This window comes from Schistosoma haematobium, chromosome 1 (genome assembly GCF_000699445.3).
Source record: "Schistosoma haematobium chromosome 1, whole genome shotgun sequence".
Lineage (NCBI taxonomy): Eukaryota > Metazoa > Platyhelminthes > Trematoda > Strigeidida > Schistosomatidae > Schistosoma > Schistosoma haematobium.
Genome location: NC_067196.1, coordinates 2,195,468 through 2,212,330, shown reverse-complemented (window position 1 = coordinate 2,212,330; position 16,863 = coordinate 2,195,468). Strand labels below are relative to the sequence as shown.

Genomic DNA, 16,863 nt, shown 5'->3' with positions numbered 1-16,863 from the left:
TTACACATAATCAATCATCATTTACACAAGTTGTGGGTAGAAAAAACAGAGGCGGTAAACCAAAGAAAATAGCTTTACTCCATTAAGTTATTGCCTATTGGAATGTGCTGAACAGAGAGGTACAGACTATCTTGATTGAATGAAGCTCAATTAAATTCCTTCAATGATGATTGATTTGAATAGTTATACTTTGAATTAATATAATTTTCTATCTGTTTAATTGAATAAATTGAAGTATAGAATATCATCGACTGTTTATAGGATACATGATTGTTTCGTTTGACATTTCACAAATAAGCACCGTTTAGAATGATGTTGTAATACGATTGTTTTTGAAAGTATTTGTATTGTAAGTTTTATTTCGTTGAATTTACTTCATCATCATACATATGACTGAAAGGAATATGTATGTCCATATATAATCATAAGTGAAGGGGGATACTGGTGCTTGTGGTGGTGGTGGGAGTAGGAATCAATGATTTGTCAACTCAAACACAACTACTCACAATATGGAATTCATTTGAGTTACTAGTATATTTATTTATGTATCAGTTGATTAGTGTAGATGTACACGAGTGACTTAGTGATTCCGTGCACAGTATTTATACTTCATAAATATTGAACGTTCTCTTTGAAAGTGTATCTAACTTTCACGTATATTTTTTAAAACAATAATGAAAAGAAACCTGTGAATGAGTTCAACTGATACCCACTGAGTTACCATATTTTTGTCTTTGAAATCAACATTATTGTTGCTAACCATATTTTCTGGTTATTCTTCTTCTTCTTCTTATTGTCAACTAGTTCGCTTATATGAAGTGATCGAATCTGAGCGTCATGTATATCTAGTGATGGAATATGCAGAAAATGGTAAGTTCTTTGTCTTACTTTTGCATTTCTTATTGTTTGTTATAAATAAATGGCATTTTCTATGAAATTTATCAGATCTTACTGATGATGACATTTAGATAATTAAGCTCTGACATTAGATCCTTCTATTGAATGTCCGTCTTTTTGTTTTCGAGGTTTGTTCAGTTCATATTTCATAGCAAGATATACCTTTATTATATACTAAATTTAATGATTCTACATTTGTTATACCAACCATATTCCTTTTTCATTATTATTATTATTGTTGTTGTTTAATCCTTATTATTTAAACACAAGCAGATACCGAATAGATATACTGCACATAGATCATTCGATTTGTGTGAGGGCTGGGATACTACTGTCCGGGTGCTCAAACCAAAACAGTTGGTTTTCTTAGGAGGCCACAACTGGGACCCTTGACCTAAAGGTCTGATCCACAATGTAGTAGAGAAACGTCGGTAGGCGCAGTTCCATGGTAGTCAGTGAACAACGATTGGTTCACACGCTATTTGTTCATTAAGGATCCTATAGCCGATGTGCACCATTAGTTTAGAATCAGGGTTTTATAGCACCTCTGGATGAACTCTCTGTGTCCTTTTCCATGATATTGTATAATATTTAAGTCATGTTCCATATTTAATTTATTACTTATGCCTGTATCTTGGATACGTGAATAAGGTGGGGTTTTTTTTCAGTATTCCCAGAAATGTTTGTCTATGTTATCAGTATCATACGTATTAATTCACTACCTATAATATTCTGATACATTTACAGCTTTAGATTTCCTCAAGGTCTAATCAAAATTGATGGGTTTGTAGTTGAAACAATCTTGGGATGAGTTTGTAAAACACATTTAACTAATTGATGACACGGTCTGAATGGTGTAGGTGGTGTATACACTCTCTATCTTCCCTTTAACCTTAAGCTTAAAATCACTTCATATCTTTCTTTCTACGAACTAATTTTTGCTTTCTGTATTATATGCTTATATGCAATCTTTCTTTTATATATTACACCATTGAGTTAAGTGCTTCTATGAATCCGGTGTTCATGTTGTTGTTGTGCTATGGAGGGAGATATGACGACTTGGACCGATGCATATATGTGCCTGGTCCTACTTTGTAACTGACTGAATTTATGACACTTATCATGTAGGCAATGTATAGATTTTCCTGTCAAAGAGAGAATCATTTGATCAACATTTTGAACTATATTTCTTCTAACGACTGATATTTCAACGGTATACGTAAATTAATGGTATTTTATTACCATGTTGTTCACCATCATCGGTTAGTTCGATGGATCGCGAACACTTTTCACCCCTGCCTTTGACTGATTGTTTTTCATTTTGAAATGTACACTCATAGGGGTTAATATTTTAATTATTTTATTAGCTCTCATTTACGTTGACTTCTTGTGTGTTGATATGGTGTGTATCACGACTTCTTAGGCTAATATATATTACTAAGAGATCTTCCATGAATTGTGTTTTGATTCAATCAATGTAACTATTCCTACTGTACAGAATGTATGTCACTGGAAACTGTGGTCTGATATATTTTTTCTTATTTATCAATATTTACTTTCCTTGCTGATAATCAATTTTCTTTTTAATGAATAATTCACCTTGACCTGATTCAGTGTAAAGAAAGAATCGATTATTATTATTATTATTACCATTACTGCACACTTTTACTAATCCATCTTGGCTTATTTCTATCTGTCTGATTATCTATTTTAAAAGCTGTCCTCCATCTACTCGTTTTCTTGCTTTCTATCTATCTATCACTTCCTCGTTAAAATGCACAAAGCTAAGATTAAATTGATGGATGATGATCTGGTTTGAGTGTATGATGATTGGTTTGTATTACACTTGTGAATACGATTTTTCATCGGAAATATTAATTGATTACATGGTTATTATCACATCAACTTTCTTTCATGTAGGTGTTTTCTCATTATATCCTTTCGTTTTCTTTCATTTCACTCCTGTTTTAATACAATCGAATCAATGATGTTGTATATTTCCAAGCGGACTGGGATCAATACTAGTTATAGATTAATACTTCTATGAGTCAGTGGTTTGGTAGTCATAATCTTCGACTTTCATTCCACAAATTAAGCTTTGATATCCCTTGTCTAGTTAATTCAGTTTGTATAACTAGTTGATATGTCAGTAGCCGTCGTGCTTAAGGTGTGGCCCTCAAGTGTCCTGGTACGGCCGAGGATGAGGAGAGTCCGCTTACCCTCTCGAAATGCTCTCACATGGCCACATGTATATAGCCTATGCCAGAGAAGTCCTACTCACTACCTTCTCGCACCATGAGTATCACTGCCCTCACACAAATCTAATCATTACGTTACCATTTTTCAAATACGTAAATATCTTGTTTCTATGGATTTATTCTTTTTCTTATTTTCTATCGTTAACATCTTAGTGTTGTTCATTTCGTCGTTTGTTTATTTTTTCATGAAACGACATAATGGTGATTATGATCATAATGATAATGCTATTTTAGTTAACTCTTTTTTCTTATTGTGTTTACCTTTAAATGGTATTCATTAAAAGAAAAGAAAAAACAAACTATCCCCTTGCTTGTATACACACATTTATGTAACATTAAAAGTTCTCATTATTGTCAACCAACATAATGTATGTTTACTATTTCCTCTTTCCATATTCCTCTATATGTGTACTGTGGAACATTTTTTCCAATTCGATTGTTCTATCTATTTTTCATTTTTATTACCCTAATTATCTACATTCTTCTATAATCAATTAAGCATTTATAACTTAGTCTCATATTAATGATTACAATTTGATTAAGAGTGAATGTAATAAAATGAATAAATGATAAGATATAATGAATTACATTTGAATGTGTATACTTTATTTTATTGCCTTCAAAAATACCCTGGTACGACTGAGGATGAGGAGAGTTAATTAGCTGTCTGTTGAAAAATACTCTCACATAGCCAAATGCATACAATCACTGATAGGGAAGTCCTACTCACTCACTGCCTTCTCGCACCATGAGTGTTGTTTACGAAATTGAAATGATGAGAAATGAATGTTTGACGCTTTAAATGAGTTGGTGGATACAGAGGATCCCCTTAGAAGAGTTGGAAAACCCTGATTTCAAACCAATTGTTTAGATAGGCTCCACGATCCTGAAGGAACAAATGGAGTATCAGCCTATTGTTAGTCACTGGCTATCATGCGACTGCATCTCCTGACGTTGTTTCACTGGCTTGTGGATCAGACATGTAGGTTGAAGGCTCCAGGTGTGACTCCCTAAGAAAATCATCTGTTGTGGTTTGGTCACCCGGGCAGTATCCTAGCCCTCACACTCATATCGAATGATTTATATTGTGCATATCTATTTAGTACCTTGTTTTCCCAATATTTATGTGTTTAAATGAATAAATAAATAAATAAATTAATTAACTTTATTCTATCAAAGAAGAATAAATGTGACCAAATGTTTCTATCATGATTTCTATTAAAATTAATCTTGAATATTATATAAGATAGTTAATTACTTAATTAATCAATACATGAATCTGTAAAAATCATCTTTATGCTTTATAAAATAGAATTCTAATGAACAAACTATCTCTTGTCAAAATCAATAAGTGTAATATTAATGGATAGACAATGTGTTGTGATATGATGTAACCAAATAATAGTTACTTGTGAAATCAAATTATTGATGTAAACTACTGAACTGTTTGAAATCAAAGACAAGATCGTTTACTATGTTCTGAAATAATATAGTTTTTTACTGAATATTAACTCTAAAAGTAACGCCTCCAATATACCCTGAGACGACCAAAGGTGAGAAGAGTTATCTCTCCCTCTCAAAATTTTATCATATGGTAAGGTTATATGCAACCACTGCCAAGGATGTCCCACTCACTTCCTTCTCGTGACGGGGATATTGTTTACGAAATTGACAACATGAAAAGCGAATATCCGAGTACGAATGATCCATCTAGGGGAATTGGAAAACCCTGATTCCAAACCAATGGTGCACATGTACTACAGGATCCTGAGGGAATAAATGACGTATGAACCAATTATTGGTCACCGGCTGAATTGAACGTTTAGATTGAAGGTTCCGGGTGTGGGGCTCCCTAAGAAAATCACCAGTTTCCGTTTAGGTATCCGAACAGTGTCACAGCCGACACACAAATCAATTGACTTATGTGGCCCATATGTATTCGATGCCCTATTTGTAGCAATATTTATGTTTTCAAATAAATAATAAATAAACTAAAAGTAATGCTGAAAAATGTTATAGGCAATCACAGTTACATATTTTCTAATTAATAAAAAATTGGGTGTTGGATCTAATTCTTGCTCATCATGAACTGAAATAATTTTATTTGGTTCTTGAAATCTCGTCAATATGCTTGTTTACTTAATCACTTTACTTAAATCGATTTGGACAAATGATGAATTATATTCTTAACGCGTACAGTTAATATTCATTATCTGCAAATGTTATAAGAAAACAACGTTGTTCGACGGTTATTTAGTGTGTGTTGTACAGTTTGTCCTTTTATATTTTAGACTTATAAATTGTGGTATGTTGTCTAAAGTTTCTGAATTACATTCAATATATTTTCACTGATGAATATTATTACCGAAGGAAATACTTGCTACATTTGCTTAGCAATGTAGTCAGGTTTCGCTTTAACCAGTATGTATATTGGTCAGTTAACTTTTACACTTTGAACAAATTACTTCATTTACATACTTGTTTTGTAATCATCTCATAAGAATTTCATGTTTAATCACTGAGACTCGTGATTTTTAGTATTTATCACTAAGTCATCGTTGCACACAACATTAAGTATTTTCCATTGATCGTGGATGCTCACTGCTGAGGTGTCCCATACTAGGACGAAACGGTCGTCCAGGTTCAATTGTCTCATGATTTGAACTATTAAAATGAATATAATATCCACAAAAATCCCTTTCTGATAATTACCATTGACTTAAACTCTTCAGAATTTGTTTAATATTAATTTCATGTTAATTTTTCGTCCATTGATCATATTATACAGATTGCCAATCTTTTCTTCTAGTAGAACGTCAAATACATCATATGATGAAATTAGTAAAAAATTTCCAAATTCCATTTACTTTGATTATTCACCTGTCTACATATTACCGTTTATGATTGTTTCATAATCGTCGTTTACTTTTTTGGCATTCGTTCAAAGCAGTTATTGGTTGTATATGCTGAATATTGATCTCAGTGTATTATGATTAGGTGCTACTTATTATTCTAACTTTGAAATGGTATTTCTAGTTTGAAAGTAGAAAAAAAAAGTATTATCATCAAAGTGCTATTGTTTCAACACATGTTTATTTGTGAGTATAATACTGTGTAGGCGTTACAATCCATTATGGTTACTTTGTGTATCATATAACTATTGCTATTTCGTACTTTATTATTATTATTATTATTTGCATTTTCATTCATCTTTTGACCTTTGTTGGTTGCTGGTACAATAATTTGTGTGTATGTATGTATGTATGTATCGACATAGTTTTGTTGTGAATCCTTTCGGTCTCTATCTTGTGATATATGAGGGCATATGTAATTTGTGTTTACACTGTAATTCAATGTTTATATTCTAGATATACATATACATATTTATTCATATACTATTCTACAATCGATGTTTTTTTTATCGTGTTCAATATGGTTAATTCTCTCTCTCTCTCTCTCTCTCTCTCTTCTTTCTTTCTTCAGTCTTCATCTTGTTTCATTCATTCTTTTTTGTTTTTAACTTGTCCATTTATCCTAATTATCGTGCATAGTTACTATGTTACTAGTGTTCATATTAATTTTATCTTGGACTGTTACCATTTTAATTAATTATTGAGAACTAGAAAGAATTGACATTTGTAATCTATCACCTGTGACCAACTTTGTAATAGATTCTCTAGTTGCTTTTTTTTGCCATCTGAAATCATAATTTGTGGAGTTCAATCAGAACCATAGAATATAGTGACTTAGTGGTTTAAAAATAGTAGAGTCCCCAAATGCCCTTGTACGACCGAGAGTGGAGAGAGTCAGCTCTCCCTCGAAAAATGCTTTCACATGGTCACTTGCATACAACCACTGTTAGGGAAGTCCTACTCACTGCCTTCTCGTGGCGGGGGTGTATTTTACAAAATTCACAACACGAAAAGCAAATGTCTGGCGCTTAAAACGGGTTGGTGGACACGGAAAGTCCACCTAGGGCAGTTGAAAAACCCTGATTCCAAACCAATGGTGCACATGGTCTCCCATATCCTGAAGGAACAAATGGCATATGAACCAACCGTTGGTCACCGGCTTCCATGGGACTGCATCTCCTTACGTTGCTCCACTGCTTGTGGATCAGACCTTTAGGCGGAAGGCTCTGGTTGTGGCCTCCTAAGAAAACTACCTGTTTCAATTTGGTCAACCGGGCAGTATCCTAGTTCTCTCACAAATCGAATGATTTATGTGGAGCATATCTATTTGGTATCTGCTTGTACCAATATTTATGTGTTTAAATAAATAAATCAATAAAAGATATAGTACTCTTTGATATTTGCTTTAAAGTTTCTATGAGTTCAACATTGTATTGGATCGTAAATGATTTATATTCTTTATTGAAAGGTTTCAAATACTAGTTCGAAGCAATTTGTCAATTAGTATCTGAATTTCTACATTTCTAATCTGCAATAAAAACTAACATTAAATTGAATAATTTACATAAGCTCTCATGTTTTCATGAGAATGTTATTGTTGTATATTTGTGCATTTATTTACAATTATTCATATGTGTATGTTTTACTGCTTATACGGATGTCTTCTCTTTTTGTTTTGTTTTTGTGTTCTAAACAATATGTCTACTGAAGAGATAAGTTAACAATGTTACTGTTAGACTCAAACTACTGAGTAAAGATGTGAATAGTTTAATGTGGTTGTGAATCTTTATTGATTGGGTTAGTTGGAGCATGTATTATGTATGCCTAAACACTTCTTACTTTAACATATGATTTTTTTTATGATCTAGGAGTGGTCAAACTAAAATGTGATACTACTTCATGAAGTCATTAACTGTTGAACCAATCCATGTTGGCAAGTGTAGATTAACTGATTAAGATCCGAACGATTATTGTAACATGGTTGTGTGTGTTACATAGTATAGAATTGTTCGCAATGGTGTAAATTTATTCACTCTTTATCTTTGCTTAGATCTTGAGTTTTTAAACAATTTTATACTTTATATTCTGCTGGTTCATTCATTTTTTCACATTCTATTGTCACTGCCTATTTTTTTCTACTACCACTTGTTTTTTTTTTTACTAATTCTACTACTCTGCTATTTATCTCAATAATTTCTTCTCGGTTTGCTAATGTGCTGTATCAATTCGGACTGATGCACATATATGCCAGGTTCTACATTATTTATGACTGACTAAAGACATAAGTATCAGGTGTAGAATTATTATAACTACTTAACTATGTGATTGGTATCTTGTCTTACAGATTGTTCAGTTATGTTTATTATTTATTTATTTGTTACTTATGATGATCGAATTGTATGAGACACTGTAAGCCTGACATAGTTGGACAATGTATTTTGTTGTTGTTATTTTTTAAATCCATTACGTACCTAATTGTCAATTTATTTATTTATTTATTTGAACACATCAATATTGGTACAAAGGAGCACCAAATATATATGCGCCACACAAAACACTTGGTTTGTATATGGGCTATGATATTGACTGGGTGCCCAAATCGAAGCAGATGGTTTTCTTAGGGGGGTCACACCCGGAGCCTTTGACTTAAAGGTCTAATCTACGAGGCAGTGAAGCAACGTCAGGAAATGCAGTCCCTTGGTAGCCGGTGACCAACAATAGGTTCTTACGCCATTTGTTCTCTCATGATCCTTGAGCCCATTTGTACCATAGGTTTGGAATCAGGGTTTTCCAACTCTCCTAGGTGGACTCTTCGTGTCCACCAACCCGGTTAAATTGCCGGACATTCGCTTTTTGTCCTCTTAATTTCGTAAACAACAGTATTGCCGCGAGGAGGCATGTGAGTATGACAGTGGTTGTATACGTGTTGTCATCTGAGAGTATTTCGAGAGGGAGAGAGGACTCATTGCACCTTCAACCGTACCAGGGCATTTGGGTGCATATTTAGATAGTAATTACCTCAGATAAAAATTTATAGTAAATATTCTTTTATTTATATAATAGTGCATAATGCTTGTAGATCTTTTCAGTAGTTCTTTAACTCATCATATCTTCAAAACAATCACCGAGTTTGTTTACTATATCATTCTACTGTTTACAGTATTCATGTTTTTCTACACTTTGTTGATCATTAGTAATGTTGATGTTGTTGTTGTTGTTGTTTTTCTGCTTAGTATATTAAACGTTTATTTTATGTTTGAGAATTAAGCAAATAGATTGTTGTATACTTTCCTTTTGGATGATTTATTCATAATCAATAATATTTGTAACTATGATTTATTCAAGTGATAATTAGTTTCCTTTTCTCTTTCCTTTTCATTCTTTTTCTTTCCCTTTTATGATGCAAAATTAATAATAAAGGCGAAGTATTTGATCACTTAGTAGCTCATGGTCGAATGAAAGAACGTGAAGCACGTGCTGCATTTCGTCAAATTGTTTCAGCAGTTGAATATTGTCACCAAAAGAAAATTGTACACAGAGATTTAAAGGTTTGTGATTGTTGCTCTGTTTCTTCTCATTTTGTCGATATGTAAAGGATTTTCAAGTATAATTATTCAAGTGTGTACCATCTGATTTTCTAGACTAAACGAGAACTAAGTCTGAAATATACAATCAATAACCTAATGTCGAGATGTGATTACAGAAGTTTTAGTAAGGAGCTATGACTAATGGAGTTCAGTCATGTCGCTCTTGAGATAAATATCACTACTGGTAATATGTAATCATTTAGTGTCGCGAAATAATTGAAGCTAGAAATGTAAACCCTTAAGTGCTGACTTAGTAGTCCGGTGGTTAAGCGTTTGTCTGAAGGGTTGGAGGTTCGAGATTCAATTTTTTGTAGATTTTTATAGGTTCACCTCCGAATAGTACTATACTAGAACTAAATAGCTATTTATGCTTCCCAGTTCTCGGTAATTGTTTGATCAAAGTCAATCGATTATTTGGAACTTCGAGTTCATTTAGAATCAGATTACTCTAAGTAGTAAATTATCTCTTCACGCATTAATTTTCATGTATATTTTAAATTTTTAAACATCTACTTAGTGGACTAGTTATTTGCTCCTGTATATTAATCATAACCAAAACTAGCGAGCTTCAACTTGGAAGCAGAGTTTGCTTGATTGACTTTGATAAGTTTGCGGCAATATCTTTTACAGAGAATCTAAGTTTCCAGTGACTTTGCCTTCTCGTAGACTTTAATAGCGTGGATAGCAAATGTTGGCATAGTAGTAAGCTGGACTGTCTTTTGAGATAAAATCTTTAATATCGAAGATGAGATTACAAAGTGTGCATAAATAAATATAAATAGTCATGAAAAGGCTGTGTTATTGACCGGCATTTAATGTCTTAATGTGTTGTCAGCACGTTTTCATGTGATGTTTACATACAATAATGCCGTGTTACTTGTTGTTACACTTGATTACTAGGATATCATCTTGAGTTTTTTCAATTGTGTGAATTCATATCATTGTATTCTGAAAGTTCTCTAAAAACTGAAAATATGTACTTCTCATAATAACTTTCAGTTTTCCCGTATTCTTTGCAGTTATGGATTAACTACATGCCTTAAGTTTTTACCTTGAAAAACAGTTTAAAAAAATCATAGGACAAACACATTCTCGCCCCTAGCTATTTCATACGTTGACGCAGATACAATGGAAGCTCTCTTGTGAAGTAGTAGCGCATAGATTAGCTCCACATTACTTTGTGGAATGATATTCTACTCTTTATCCACTAAAGTAGATCACTTCAATTATCGATACAATTTTCGATTGCATTTCAGGCTGAGAATCTTCTCTTCGATGGATATTTTAATATTAAACTTGCTGATTTTGGTTTCTCCAATCTTTTTGATGGATCTAAAAAATTAGATACTTTTTGTGGTAGTCCACCATATGCTGCACCGGAATTATTTCAAGGACGTAAATATGATGGTCCAGAAGTGGATGTATGGTCATTAGGTGTAATTTTATATACACTTGTCAGTGGATCATTACCATTTGATGCACAACATTTAAAAGTTAGTTTTAATCGTTCCGCTTTTTTTCTCTTTAATATTTGAAATACTTATAAAATTTAGGATTTGCGTAAACTATTTATTTAACTGTATACATATATCTTTTCGGATCGCTTCCGGTACACTTGCCTACTTTAATCAACATAATATGTACAAGGGGCACCAAATACACACAATAACAATAAGGCCAGTAGCAGCTATCATTGATTTGTGTGTGAGAGCTGTTATATTGCCCGGGTACCCAAACCGAAGCAAATGAATCACTGATTCACAAGGCAGTGGAGCCACTTTAGGGGATGCAGTCCCATGGTAGCCAGTGACTAACAATAGGTTTATACGCCATTTGTTCTCTTAGGATCCTGGAGCCCATTTGCATCATTGGTTTGGAATCAAGATTTTCCATTTGCCCTTGGTGGATACTTTGTGCCCACCAACTCGTTTAAAGCGTCGGACATTCGCTTTTCTTTCTCTCAATTTCGTAAACAATAGTAATACCGGGAGATGGTAATGAGTCTGACTTCCCTGACAGTGGTTGTTTGGACGTGGCCATGTGAGAGCATTTCGTGAGAGAGAGAGAGCTAACTCTCCCTATCCTTGGCCGTACCAGGACATTTGGGGGGGGGAGAGTAGTCATTTTATACTTACTTAAATTAGATTAGCATCAACAAACTATTTATGTTATCTAATGACTTGTTGTTCACTTACCGACACATAGACTATCTCTTGAAAAGTGGTCGATTTTTTTTCCAGATCCATCTAAATAGTAGAATGAAGGGATCATCGGGTGAATATTTTTTAATTTAACTGAATAGTGAACTTCCTCCATGAAAGAGATAGACAGTTATACAGCATCTTATTTTTGTTTTAGACATGCATTAGTTCAAAGTTAGTCGTGCGGGCACATACACATAGGAATTAGTTCTCATGATAATTATTTCACTAGATTTTTCTGATATAATCTGAGATTGATAATTGAAACTTCTGATAAGGTTCGACCTTTTTTTTTCATCCCGCTTTTTCATACATATATAATACACATTTATACATATATGTATACATAAATTAATTCTAGGATTTACAAGAACGTGTATTACGTGGCAAATATCGTGTTCCATTCTATATGTCAACTGATTGTGAAGCATTACTTCGTAAACTATTGGTATTGAATCCAGCCAAAAGAGTCACATTAAGGGTAAATCAATGTATAAATTATTACTCACGCTTAACATTTTTTCTATATCTTCGTCTTTATTCTCTAACTGAAACGGTCTAGTTTTTCAATAATGCAATGAAAAGATGAAGTTTATCAGATTTATGTAATGATAGAATTGCGTAATACATTTCGAACAATCTGATCACACCTAATATACTTGTTAAGAACATTTATATATGAAAAATTAAAAGGTCAACTAGACAGGTTAAGAGTAAGCCATAACAAAGGAAAAAAAATATTGAAGTACATAGAAACAAATGTGATTACCACTTTGGTTAATAAATCAGTATTACCAAGATAGGTTAAGTGTAAGGACAAATTGTTTTTGAACACATAAAGGGGGTTTCAATTTCCGTATAGCCAAGGCTTCAATAAACCTTGGTATACGTCCTTGAAAGCTTTTGTATAACACTAGAAATGATGATTTGATGTCAACCTTATGACTAGTTTCAATCAAATGTTTCGCAATGGAAGATGATGTCTATCTATTTTGTGATCTTATTTGACTATTGAAATCCATTTGTTTCTGCAACCATTTTGGTATGGTGTTCAATCTAATTTTTGTGTTGAACTCAGTAACTAAGTAACCAGGTACATATATATGTACATGAGTAGTTTTCCATTTTCATAATTAAGTCATCATTTACATCAGCAAATGGATTATTGTTACAATCAAATTTGTTTGAACATTTATTTTATTTTATTTATTTATTTAAACACACAAACATTGATACAAGGGGGCCAGAAATAGATTGAAGAAATATTTTTTTGATATTAGCTTTTCATCATGACTCCGCACAGGTATATATATATCATATTAATCAATCGGTTATGTGTTAGGTAATCATTGCATTGTTAATACTTTTACTACTTACTTACCTACGCCTGTTACTTTTCGTGAAGTAGTATAAGCCGCTCACCAACATTCGCCATCCAACCCTGTCCTGGGCAATCCTTTCCAGCTCCTTCCAGTTGTTATTCATCTTTTTCATGTCTGCTACTGTTTCTCGACTTAATGTGTTCTTTGACCTTCCTCTTTTCCGCTTCCCTTCAAGATTCCAAGCAAGGGCTTGCCTCATGATACAGTTTGATGATTTGCGTAACGTATGTCCTATTCATTTCCATCGTCTTTTCCTAATTTCTTCTTCAGCTGGAAGCTAGTTTGTTCTCTCCCTCAGAAGGCTGTTGCTGATGGTATCCGGCCAATGGATGTTGAGTATCCTGCTTAGACAGCTATTTATAAATACTTGTACTTTCTTGATGGTGGTTGTTATAGTTCTCCAAATTTCAGCTCCATACACTAGAACTGCCTTGACGTTGGTATTGAAGATTCTCACTTTGATATTGGTTGAGAGTTGTTTTGAGTTCCCTATGTCCTTCAGTTGAAGGGATGTGGCCCTTGCTTTGCCAATCTCCGCCTTTACATCTGCATCTGAACCTCCTTGTTCATCGATGATGCTTCCCAGGTATGTGAAGCATTTTACGTCTTCCAGAGTTTCGCCATCAAGAATGACTGGATTGCTGTTCTCCGTGTTGTATTTGAGGACCTTGGTTTTCCCCATGTGTGTGTTGAGGCATACTGATGCAGAAAGTGCTGCTACACTGGCTGTCTTTATCTGCATTTGCTCGTGTGTATTTGATAGGAGGGCTAGGTCATCTGCGAAGTCCAAATCGTCTAATTGGTTCTGAGCTGTCCATTGTATGCCGTGTTTTCCTTCAGATGTCGAGGTCTTCATAGTCCAGTCGACCACCAGAAGAAAGAGGAAGGGAGATAGTAGACAGCCTTGTCTGACTCAGGTTCTTACTTGGAATGCGTCTGTCAGCTGTCCGCCATGCACGACCTTGCACTGTAATCCGTCGTATGAGTTCCGGATAATATTGACAATCTTCTCAGGAACTCCGTAGTGTCGGAGAAGTTTCCATAACGTTCTCCTATCTACGCCGTGAAATGCCTTTTCGTAATCAATGAAGCTGATGTATAGTGACGAGTTCCACTCAACTGATTGTTCAACGATGATCCGTAGTGTCGCGATTTGGTCCGTGCACGACCGATCCTTACGGAATCCGGCTCGTTGATCTCGAAGTTGAGCGTATACTGCATCTTTCATCCGGTTCAGCAACACTCTGTTTAAGGCTTTCCCTGGTATTGACAATAGTGTAATGCCCCTGTAGTTGTCATATTTTCTCAGGTCTCCTTTCTTTAGAATCTTGATAAGGTGTCCTTCTTTCCAGTCCATCGGCATGTGTTCCTCCTCCCAAATCTTTTTGAATAGAAGGTGAAGCATGTTTGTAGTTACTTCGATGTCTGATTTCAGTGCTTCAGCTGGTATGTTGTCGGGCCGTGCTGCTTTCCCGTTCTTGATTTGTTTGATGGCCATTCTGATTTCTTCCGTTGTTAGTGGGTTGATATCTATAAGAAGATCTGTGTGTGCTGTTTCGATGTCCGGTGGATTCATTGGAACCGGCCTATTCAGGAGTTTCTCGAAGTACTCTACCCATCTGTTCCGCTGTTGTTGAATTTCAGTGATTGGCTTGCCTTCTTTGTCTTTTACCGGTCTCTCTGGTTTACTGTATTTCCCTGCTAGTTTCTTCGTTGTATCGTAAAGCTGTTTCATATTTCCTTCTCTAGCAGCTTTTTCCGCCATCGTTGCTAGTTCTTCCACATATTTCTGCTTGTCGGCTTTAATGCTCTTCTTCACTTGCTTGTTTGCTTCCATGTACTCAGCTTGTGCTTGGACTTTCTCTGTTCGTGTTCGGCTGTTGTTAGTTGCTGTCTGCTTGTTCTTTCTTTCTTTGATCTTGTCCAGTGTTTCTATAGATATCCATTCCTTATGATGGTGTTTCTTTAGGCACAGAATCTCCTGACACGTTGAAGTTAATGCTTCTTTGATGCCTTTCCAGTTGTCCTCCATGGTAGTTTCTTCTTCCTTCAGTAGATCTTGAAAGGCTTGGAATCTGTTGTTGAGAGCTATCTTGAATTCATTGAGTTTGTCAGTATCTCGAAGGAAGGCTGTATTGAACCTTTGTAGTGCTGTTTGTCCACTTGTCCAGTTCTTTTTTAGCTTCAGTTTTAAATTGGCCACAGCTAGGTGGTGATCTGAAGTTATGTCAGCTCTTCTCCTGGTTCTCACATCTTCCATTGTCCTTCGGAATTTTTTGTTGATGCAAATATGATCTATTTGGTTCTCTGTAGTGTGGTCCGGTGAGATCCATGTAGCCTTGTGTATACGTTTGTGTGGAAATATTGTGCCTCCTATGACTAATTTGTTGAATGCACACAAATTTGCAAATCTTTCTCCATTTTCGTTCCTCTCTTCCAGTCCATGTCGTCCCATAATATCTTCATATCCAGTGTTGTCTATTCCGACCTTGGCATTTAGATCTCCCATCAGAATGGTGAGGTCGTTTCTTGGGCACTTCTCTATGATTGACTGCAGTCTCTCATAGAATTGATCTTTGATGTCGTCGTTGCTATCATTGGTGGGTGCATCACATTGGATAATATTCATTGTGATCCCCTCCTTTGTTTTGAATGATGCTTCGATGATTCTAGATCCGTGAGATTCTCATCCTATAGGTGCATTTCGTGCTAATTTGGACAGCATAAGAGCGACTCCCTGAGTGTGTGGAGCATTTTCCTCTTCGTGGCCGGAGTACAGCAACGTCTCTCCCGTATTTAGCCTTTTCTGTCCAACTTGGGTCCAATCGGTTTTGCTGATTCCCAGTTCTGCGAAGTTGTATCTCCTCATTTCTGTTGCTATTTGACTGGTCTTCCACATTGTTCGGACGTTCCATGTACCTATAAAAATTGTTGCTCTTGTTGTTAGATGGGGCATCGACCTCATGGCTTCCGAAGAACTTGGCTTTCACCATGAGGCGTCATATTTCTTCTAAATGAAGACCAAATTCCCAGGGCAGAGTTAAAATGGTTTGAATTATTTTTTTGGTTAGCGTTTTTTAGCGAGTTAGTTTTCTACGGGATGGGGTCGGTAATCCCATGCCCAACCGTCCACCTTTACCCGGGCTTGGGACCGGCAGTAAATCTAGAAGAGCTACAGGTGGAGTTATTTTTACTACACTGGATTTCTATTTATGATAATTACATCTCATTGTTCTGTTATGATGGAGCAGCTTGAAATGATATACATGGTTGCAAAGTTCCAGGTTATATATCAATGACTGATTTTTTAAAATAATAAATTGTGGTTTCTTACTTATTAGGTTAATCGATCGCTTTCTTATTTAATAAAAGTGGCTTGAATTCAAAATTTGGGGTATCATAGATAGCATCAATTCTTTGAAGATTGTGTATACGCTGTGCTGACATCAAATACTAAAGATAACGAAATATGTCTTTTTTTTTAATAATGACTACCAACCACATGAAATCTTTAATGCAGTGCATATTAAATCTTTTTGAATAATTTCATCATTCCAATTGGATTCTTTTTTTCTCTTGTTTTTTAATGGCATTTAAGAGCATTTCTTAACAAATCACACCTTTTA

General features: G+C 34.7%; 1 protein-coding gene across 1 annotated transcript in view; it reads left to right on the top strand.

Annotated features, from left to right (window-relative positions):
- The window catches only part of SIK3_1 (SIK kinase 3), a 95,050-nt gene that overhangs the window by 14,571 nt on the left and 63,616 nt on the right, over nucleotides 1-16,863 (top strand). The window contains exons 5-8 of the mRNA XM_051207983.1: nucleotides 805-870; nucleotides 9,488-9,615; nucleotides 10,911-11,147; nucleotides 12,217-12,336. Of these exons, the coding sequence (XP_051072903.1) occupies nucleotides 805-870; nucleotides 9,488-9,615; nucleotides 10,911-11,147; nucleotides 12,217-12,336 (551 nt within the window). The remainder of the gene's footprint in view (nucleotides 1-804; nucleotides 871-9,487; nucleotides 9,616-10,910; nucleotides 11,148-12,216; nucleotides 12,337-16,863) is intronic.